Genomic DNA, 6,849 nt, shown 5'->3' with positions numbered 1-6,849 from the left:
AAGTAAATAACAACAAAACAGTGGAAATAAAGATAACTTGAATTAATATTCAGAAAATCCAGTTACAGCACAGCTGTGCAGGAGTTCCAAACGAAATGGCTTTTCAGTAGGCATTAGATGCAGGACACACCCTCACAGATATGCAATGCCTTGTGTCCAGGTCAATACGCATCACCACAGAGAGCCAGTCTCCGCCCTGGAGGCTCTGTGACCCCGGCAATGCGCTGGGTTCCCTTTGAGAAGGACCCCTTCTCCATCAGCAGGAGACTCACGTTCTCATCAGCCCTGCTCATCAGCCTCTGCCTCCTTGAAACAGACGCCACAGCAGAGAGCTTTCTGGGAAGCCCTCCACAACAGCCCCGAGGAAAGCTACAGAGCAGAACAAGGCCACCAGCCAAAGCCCACGCAGGAGCCACCCTCCGATCACACTGCCGGTGTGAGGTCACCTCTAGCCTCCTCATGCTTCCCCACCTGCCCGCTCTGCCCTCCTCAGGCCCCTCAAGCCCCACAGGCTCCACAGACATGGCTTATGCAATGGCGTGGCAACTTCTAAGGCCAAGTGGACACAACAAAGGCCTGCGTGGGAAGGGAAAGGAATGTTAAGTGAGTTGAGGACTTTGGGTTTTTCCTCTAAAATCCTTGGATCCATGTCTCGCCCAGGATAAAGTGGGCCAAGTATGAATACGCGAGAGTGTTCTGCAATGTGCCACAGCCACACCACCGCACAGGACAGCTGTCATTCAGAATGGCTAAAAGCAGCGAGGGAGTTGTACTGTGCGGATGCTAGGGACATGCTCACATCACACGGAGCGTCCCATTCCCGCTGTCAGAGTGTCTAGACAAACATGGCGAAAGCCACGGAGCTGACCACAGAAAGCAAAAGAAGCTAACAAAGATGGAAGGAACGAGAACTCCTGACAAAGCTGAAAGAGATCTTGATACCTGATAAAATCTTTTTGCCTGGACAGTTGTGCTCAGCAAAAGCCTATTTGCATATTCATTTAAATGTAAACCCTTACAGGCTACTTCTGAGGCTACTAAAATACATCCTTTAAGCTCAGTAAGTCATCACCCTCACAGAGGTTAAGCAAAGTACTTAAATAGGCAGACATTTTGTGGCAAGCATATCAAAAGGAAATTCTTAACGGCCTACATCCCATTGTTGTTACTAGGTAAAATACTAAAAATACATTTCCTGATGTCGTTATTGAAAATGCTGTCACTAAACTCTCAGCTGGTTCCGATGGGAGAATAAAAGCATTGACGGTAACAGGTGCACTATAGATTATAGTCAGGGTGTCTGTGCAGAGATAGATACACTTCAGTTCAGGAATGGATGATTTGGCTTTTTCCTACTTTGGACTAAATGGGGCTACTCCATGAAATAACAGAACTGTACAGACATGAGACAGCTATCATCAGGTCATATCCAACCCATCCACTAAATATTAGCAGTTATGGGCCCTTCGAATCCTTGCAAAATCATCTCACCACGCATCGATAGGAATCAGAACGTAAATCCACTAAGATTCTAAAGCATCATCCGCGTGGATACAAGGGAGAGACACCAGCCCTTGGCACGTGAAAGCCCCTCCGTCCCTCTTCCAGAGCTGGGAACTGCTCACCTTCTACCCAGCCTGCCCAGGGCGACTCCCCAGCACACTAAGTCCTTCCTCTGTGCAATTCCCAAAAGCACACGGGTTAAAAAGACAATGTTTTCTATCTCTCACCATTGGTTAAGTGACAGCCCAGGGAAAATGACAGCAAATGTCAGAAACATTTCCTCCTGGACAAGACAAAGCACAGTGGTGTGATAAACACAGAAATCAATCCCAATGAAAAAATAATTTCTTGTAGTGTTTCAGGTTGCCTGCGCTATTGGAATATCTTCACCGGTTCCTCAATTCCTCTGTTTAACTTTTCTGTACAGCTGAACAAAGGAACGAACACAACTTGGTCACTGAGTTGCACAGAGGAAAATATAACCCAGGAAAATGCAAGAGGAATAAATAATATTCCTTTGTTCTACAGTCAGGAATAAAATTTATGTTCTCGCCACTCACCAGGGAAAAATGTATGTGTTTTGAGCCTAAATAGTACTATTGGCAGTAAATCACTTACTCGAGAAGGGAATAATTTCTAAAATATTTCTCAAATCTATAGTAGCCGTCTTCCGTCTGTTGGTGCGACAGCATTGAGTGTCTGAACCCACGTGAGAGTGACACGCCTGTGTGAATTTCTGGTAATGTGCTCAGAACGCTTAAGGCTACGTCTGTGTAAAGGACCACAGCTAGACGCATAAGGAAATTAAATATTAAAACCTTGCTCTGAAATAACATTAAGGATCTGAGGCAATGCAATAAAAGCCATTAATCTGACTTATAAAGCCAATCCAGTAACCTCGGCCACCTCTTCTGATGGAATCACTGCGCATTTAAAATCAAGAACCACCTGCTTTATGCCACTGGCTCACATTTTTTCCCCCCTCTGACAATTTGTCTTGTTACTTCCTTCCTGCTACTAAAACAAGTTTTCACAGATTTAACTTGCCCTCTCTTTCCTATTACAAAACAGAAAACGAATTTAAGAGCAAGGTAACACTTGGTGACTCCAGCAGACTTGTCCCTGTCATCGATACCTGTGCACGTCCACCCGAACATGTACCATCTTCCTGAGACGATGAATCAACTCTCAGTCGAAGCCTGAGCCTTTTGAAGGCAAGTCTCCAGGATGATGCTAATTTAATCATTAGATGCTAACCGCCTTCTAGGAACTGCTCCTGTTTACTTATAATTCCAACCACCGAGGTGTGTAACAGCCCTTTCTGAAATGAATGCATCCTCTGATACACCAGAAAACATACAGAGCAGGAACCAACTTTTCAAACAGTTTTGAGCACACAATGTTTCCCGTATGTAAGTTGGTCAATGTCCCATAGCTGTCTAAGAAGAGAAAGCCAGTCAAGTGATACGCAAAACTCTAGTTTTTAATGTTAAGTGCTCCTCATGGTGGATTCCAGTACTGAGGCATGGTTGAACCCAAGATTGTATAACCAAGCTTAAAACCACTGAAAAACTACAGTTTGGAGTCAGAAGCAAACAGGCTCTTACCCAAGGCACAGCAGAGCCATTCCTCTGGGACATCAATACAGCAGAACTTTCGACAGACAGAAAAAAGAGAGAGAACCCATATAAAACAAAATCAGCATCAATGGTTTGGGATAGTTATCAAATCTAGCTGGAAGGCCAGATTTAAAATGCTAGGTTGTCAACAGATTATAAAATGTTAACAGTGGGATAAACTGCAAAATATGCATTATGTACACATGAGAAGGTTACAGCATATAAATCCATCTGTTGGCATGGAGTGACAGCGTTCCCTGATCCTGATTTCTGCACCGGGTGGGGAATAGAAAAAACAAAACTCTGCTCGCCTGCTCGCCGGGGCCTTTCCCTCTCCCCAAGCTCAGCCAAGCTAAGCCCAGTTCCCCTTCTCTGGCCTACTTCCGGCCACACACCCAGCAACTGAACGCAGGGAAGCTCTCTCTGGTCCACAACATGCCCTCTGCTCGCCGGGTACAGCACCTGGCTCCTCGGTACTATGGGGGATACTTCACAGGGATGGAACAGGGGAAGGAAAGAGGGAGGGAGGGAAGGAGAGAGGGAAGGAGAGAGGGAAGGAGGGAGGGAGGAGGAGGGGAGGAGGGAGGGGAGGAGGGAGGGGAGGAGGGAGGGAGGGAGAGGTTAGGAAAGGGGAGGAGTCCTTGAAGAGGGGCCCTCCGCACAGCCTTCCTCCAGGCCCCTTGCTTCTGGGACGCCCCCACGAGCCTGGCATGACTTAGTGTAAAGGCAGGTAAAGGTGATTTCGGAGTGGTCAGTGCATTAAAAAAAAAAAAAAAAAAGAGGAAAAGAAAGAAAGAAAGGAAACATATTTCTAAAAAGAAAAAAAATGCTTGAAAATAATTCTCAGGGACTTATCTTGAGAGGAGAATTAGGAGAAGTGCAGGCGCAGCTCTCCCTCTGTGGCGCCCCTTGCCCCTGCTCTGACACAGGAACCCCCGGGGGTCGCAGCTCAGGAGCAGCCCCCCCACGACCTTCTTCAGGGGAAGCCCGACTTCCTGCAGGCGTTCCATGCAGGTGGAAGCGGTCCTCTTTGACTCGGGTCCTGTCCCCAACCCCACCACCACCACCACCACCACCACCACCACCACACACCCACGTCCGCCTGGGCCTCGTGGGCCTCACAACTTTTTGGCACTGTCGTGGCACGCGGCCGCTGCGCGCAGAGTGGTCCCAGCTAAGCCGCGACTGCTGACCCTGCGGACCAGCACTTTGGAGACCGGGATTTTTGTTCTGGGCACCTCGCTCCTGGCCGGCGGCTGGTGCACGGCTGGATGGCTGGCCGGGAGGTTCGTGAGATGCTTGATGCTGATGGGGATCTTGGAGTCCTTGAGCAGACTGCCAGGCGTCCGCAGTGGACAGGTGATGGCGCCTGGGGACACCGGCTTCAGGCGGGAGGTGCAGGTCGTCTCCTCGCCGGCGGGCAGGGCTGCTGGGCTGGCGTCGGCGTCGCCTACCCCGCTGTTCCTGGGGACGGCCGCCTTAGGCCCGCCGCCCGCGCTGCCTCCTTCGGGGCCGGGAGTTGTGGGGTCCCAGGAGCCCTGGTCCCCATTGGGAACTCCCCCTTCCAGTTGCCGCTCCTTCTCCGGGCGCCTGGGTTCCTCCTTCGGGTGGGGTTCGGCGGGCATCCGGTTGAGCCTCCTGCGCTTGACTGAAGACACATCCTTGGCAGCTTCCGTGCCCACGGCGGCGTCTGGGCAGGTGTCTGAGCGCCCCGGCGTCACCTCCGGCGCGGCCGCTGTCGTCGCCTCCACCTCGGCCGGCCCCTGTCCTTGCTCCTCCGTCTGGGACAGCATGTCCCAGAAATCCTGCAGGCAGGTGTCGTCCGCCTCGTCCGGGCTGGCCATCTCCTCCCCTCCACCTTGGTATGCCACCACGCCGGGGGTCTTTTTAGAGGCCACTGGCTTGCCAGGCCCGGGGCCATGCCTGTCGCAGCTGGCCCCCGCCTCGTCGTCCCGGTCTGCAATTATATCTCCACAGCCTGTAAAAGAGTCAAAGCTTTTCAGTGAAGTCACGTCAGAAAACATGAGACAAATACGCTCGGCCGACGGGTCTGCGGGCGGGTCGGCGGCGGCGGAGGAGGAGGAGGAAGGGCCGGGGACGGCGCGCGCAGGGCCGCGGCCACACTCGGAGTCCGCCAGCGGGGCCGTCGGGAGCGGAACGTCACCTGTCCTCGATGCGTCCTCGGCCGCGTGCAGCTCGCCGGGCCCCGGTGAGACGGGCGCCCCGGGCTGCTCTCCCCGCGCGGGGCTCGGGGCCTCGCGGCAGGTGCGCGCCGGGGCGCCCTGGGCTCCGGCGGCCGCCTCTCCTCCCCCTCCGAGCTCACCTGCTGCGTCCCGCGGGGCGTCCGGGCCCGGACTCTGCAGAGGCTCGCGCACCGCGGCTGCCGCCGCCGCCGCCCCGGGCGTTGCCTCCTTGACGCACTCCAGGCTGGCGGTGAGCGAGCCGGGCAGGATGAGGCCGCCGGCGCCGGCCGCGCGCGCGCCCTTCTTCTCCTCCTCCTCCTTGCCGCGCTTGTCCTTCCTGGGCCAGCGCATGCTGCTGAAGAGCCCTCTCAGCCCCTTCTTTTGTTTGCAGCCAGCCTGGCTCGCCTCGGCCGGTTCCCCGCGGCCGGGCTCCGATCTCCCGTTCTTCCTCAGAAGGGAGAAGAAGCTGTGCGACTTGGCCACCGAGCTGCTGGGGGCCAGGGAGCCGCCGCCGCCGCTGCTGCTGCCGCCGCCCCCGGCCGCTCTCAGGGGCGCCGGGTTGGGCCGAGCCCCGCCACCGCCACCGCCACCGCCACCGCCACCGCCACCGCCACCGCCGCGCGGCTCCTCCTTCCTGCCGCCCTCCAGCACCACCACCTCGGCTAAGCCGTCGTGCGTCCTGCTCCGCACCATGCCCGCGGGACCCGAGCTCTTCCCATCCCCTTTGTTTTTGACCCCAAAAAAGCTGGGCATGGTGCCACCCGATTTCCTCTTCTTGAATAATTTGAAGGCGGCTTTATTAATCTTGCCCGACGGCTGCTCCGAGGCCGGCGTTTCGGCGGCACAGTCACAATGCAAGTCCATGTCTGCCGAGAGGGTCCCGGCCCCGGCCGCCTCCTTCCTCCTGCAGCCCCCCGCGGACGCGCGGTGCCCAACGCGCGCGCTGACAGCCCCGCCGCCGCCGCTGCTCCTGCTCGTCTCCATGGCAACCGAGCGGGATAAGCCGCTGTCGTCAGCCGTGGGCTCGCGCCAGGCCACTGTCATCCGCGCTCTAAATCAACCGAGCCGCGCTGCTGCACTGCCGCTGCCGCCGCTGCTGCAACCCGAGCACACACGCAGGAGCCACCGGCTCCCCTCCCGCCCGGCGCTTATATAATCCCCTTAACCCACTTCCACGCCGCGGGGCCGGCCGCTGCAGAGCTGGCTCGGGCGTGCGCGGCCAGAGCAGGCGGCAGGCGGCAGGCGGCAGGGCCTGGAGCTGGCTGCACAAAGAGGAATCCTCCTCGGGGCCCGATTCCAAATCCTACTGAGCCTCTCTCCGGCGCACCCACTTTCCCAGTCCTCCTCCTCCTCCGGGGCGGCTCTTACCTGCTGGGGTCCTGAAATGCCCTCTTCTCATAGCCCACCCCACCCCACCCGCTAAAAAGGACAAAGCAGTTCAACCCTGCGAACACCTCTGACCATGTGTCCCCGCACTTCACGCATTCTGCAACATCTGCTCTCGCAGCGCAGCAGGCACGGAGTCGGTTGGTCTCCGGGGCAGT

General features: G+C 55.7%; 1 protein-coding gene across 3 annotated transcripts; it reads right to left on the bottom strand.

Annotated features, from left to right (window-relative positions):
* Positions 1 to 4,240: 4,240 nt before the first annotated feature.
* AMER2 (APC membrane recruitment protein 2) lies at positions 4,241 to 6,289 on the bottom strand. Of its 3 annotated transcripts, none has more exons than XM_040979912.1 (2): positions 5,287 to 6,289; positions 4,241 to 5,100 (listed from the first exon to the last, which is right to left on the bottom strand). In XM_040979912.1, exons 1-2 carry the CDS (start codon positions 6,287 to 6,289, stop codon positions 4,241 to 4,243), a joined length of 1,863 nt encoding a protein of 620 aa, XP_040835846.1. The 3 variants fall into 3 exon arrangements, with proteins under 3 accessions (XP_040835846.1, XP_040835848.1, XP_040835845.1); XM_040979914.1 differs by having other exon boundaries at positions 5,446 to 6,289; XM_040979911.1 differs by having other exon boundaries at positions 4,241 to 6,289.
* Between the last annotated feature and the right edge of the window lie 560 nt (positions 6,290 to 6,849).

The sequence above is a fragment of the Ochotona curzoniae genome, unplaced genomic scaffold (assembly GCF_017591425.1).
Source record: "Ochotona curzoniae isolate NIBS_2020 unplaced genomic scaffold, NIBS_Ocur_1.0 contig_3332, whole genome shotgun sequence".
NCBI lineage: Eukaryota > Metazoa > Chordata > Mammalia > Lagomorpha > Ochotonidae > Ochotona > Ochotona curzoniae.
The sequence above is the reverse complement of the archived record's forward strand: the minus strand, read 5'-3'. Positions and strand labels throughout refer to the sequence as shown.

Coding starts and splice junctions, on each gene's coding strand:
- AMER2 (XM_040979911.1), bottom strand. CDS start 6,289: ATGGAGACGAGCAGGAGCAGCGGCGGCGGCGGGGCTGTCAGCGCGCGC.